Source organism: Propithecus coquereli, unplaced genomic scaffold, assembly GCF_000956105.1.
Source record: "Propithecus coquereli isolate 6110/MARCELLA unplaced genomic scaffold, Pcoq_1.0 Scaffold26, whole genome shotgun sequence".
Taxonomy (NCBI): Eukaryota; Metazoa; Chordata; class Mammalia; order Primates; family Indriidae; genus Propithecus; species Propithecus coquereli.
This window is the reverse complement of record NW_012148174.1, coordinates 2927666-2929144: the sequence shown is the minus strand read 5'-3', so window position 1 is coordinate 2929144 and position 1479 is coordinate 2927666. Positions and strand designations below refer to the sequence as shown.

Genomic DNA, 1479 nt, shown 5'->3' with positions numbered 1-1479 from the left:
GTACTCTAGTACGGCCGCCCTAGCAAACCAACACAGACATAAACAGTTTCCAGAAGAGAATCCAGTTAATAAACAGAAGTATGTATTCGAAACTGGAAGGGAAATCTTCACAAAAGCGGTGACGTTTGAACTTGGCCCTGAAAAATGGGAGAACTGTTGACATCTAATCGGCATGTAATTATTACTCCGTGTTGGTTTGCTTGTGTTTTAGAGAAAACGCTATTTTTCCAAAAATGAGTAAATTTGAAACACCTAACTTAAGGTTTTATAATTTGGTATCCATCAAATAGACACGGACAACGGATGAATTTCAGGCTTGTTCGGACAGGAAGATATGTCGGATACCGTCTGGGAGTCATGTGTCTTGCTCTGACGAGTTTCCGAGGGCGACAGATGACGAATAGATGCTTTGAATGACGGGTCGCTGTTGCCGTGGCAACTGTGCCCTGGAGAGCCCTGGATCGGCAGCTGCCCCGCAGGCATGGATGTGGCCACACCACGGCCACCCTAACTCCTTCTGGTGTGCCCTGTTCCCGCAGAGTCGGGAACACCAGAAACCACGCTTTTCTTCCCAGACTTCCTCGCAGCGAGGTTCTGGACGTGAACTGGATTATCCCAACGAGTGGCGTGCCCCTCGCTCCTGCTATTCGCCACCCGTGTGACCTGGGTGTGTTTAATTTTTCTGTACCTCACTGTTCATGTCTGAAAAATGGAAAGAATAACAGCATCTACCTCCTAGGGTTTTTGCAAGAACGAAGTGAGTTAATCGTACAAATTGCTTAGCCTGGCACCTCGTTAGCATTGATGAGCGGTAGCTTCATTCCCGTCACGCCGTCGTTGCTGTCGTCGTTTGGGAACGAGGCGGAGGCCGCCTCTCCCCTGTGCCATCTTCCCCGGCACAGCAGGGTCCTGGTGTCCACCCTTAGCTTCGTGGACACCAGGATGTGGTGGTCACGACCAGCCTGTGACCACCCCCGTGTCTCCACAGAGCCCCCGCAGCAGAGAAAGGGGAGGAAGGGAACGTATGTGTAATGTATCGACTGTCCTGGTCAGCGTAGACGGCTGTAACAAAGTACCGCCGACCGGGCAGCTTGGAACCAGCAAACAGCCATTCCTCACAGCTCTGGAGGCCGGAAGTCCCAGATCTAGGTGCCAGGTGTCTGCTGAGCAGATGGCACCTTCTCGCCGCGTCCTCACAGGGTGGAGGGAGCAAGACAGCTCTCTGGGGACCCTTTTAGAAGGGCACCAACCCCATTCGGGAGGGCTCTGCCCCCGTGACCTAATCACCTCCCAAAGTCCCCACCTCCTAATACCATCATCACCGTGGGCGTTAGGTTTCAGCATGCGATTTCTGGAGGGACACGAATATTCAGTCTGTGGCGCTGACATTCTCTGTGTGTGTGTCGGACATTGCCTCTAGAGGCCAGAGACCGACCATTCTTAGTCATTTTGTGTCCCCAGTATCGGCACACTCTATTA

The 1479-nt window shown here is 52.3% G+C and overlaps 1 protein-coding gene across 1 annotated transcript in view; it reads left to right on the top strand.

The window, feature by feature from the left end:
• Window positions 1–804: 804 nt before the first annotated feature.
• Window positions 805–1479, top strand: part of HPSE (heparanase) — a 51732-nt gene continuing 51057 nt past the window's right edge. The window contains exon 1 of the mRNA XM_012647151.1: window positions 805–1022. Coding sequence (XP_012502605.1) covers window positions 805–1022 — 218 coding nt within the window. The remainder of the gene's footprint in view (window positions 1023–1479) is intronic.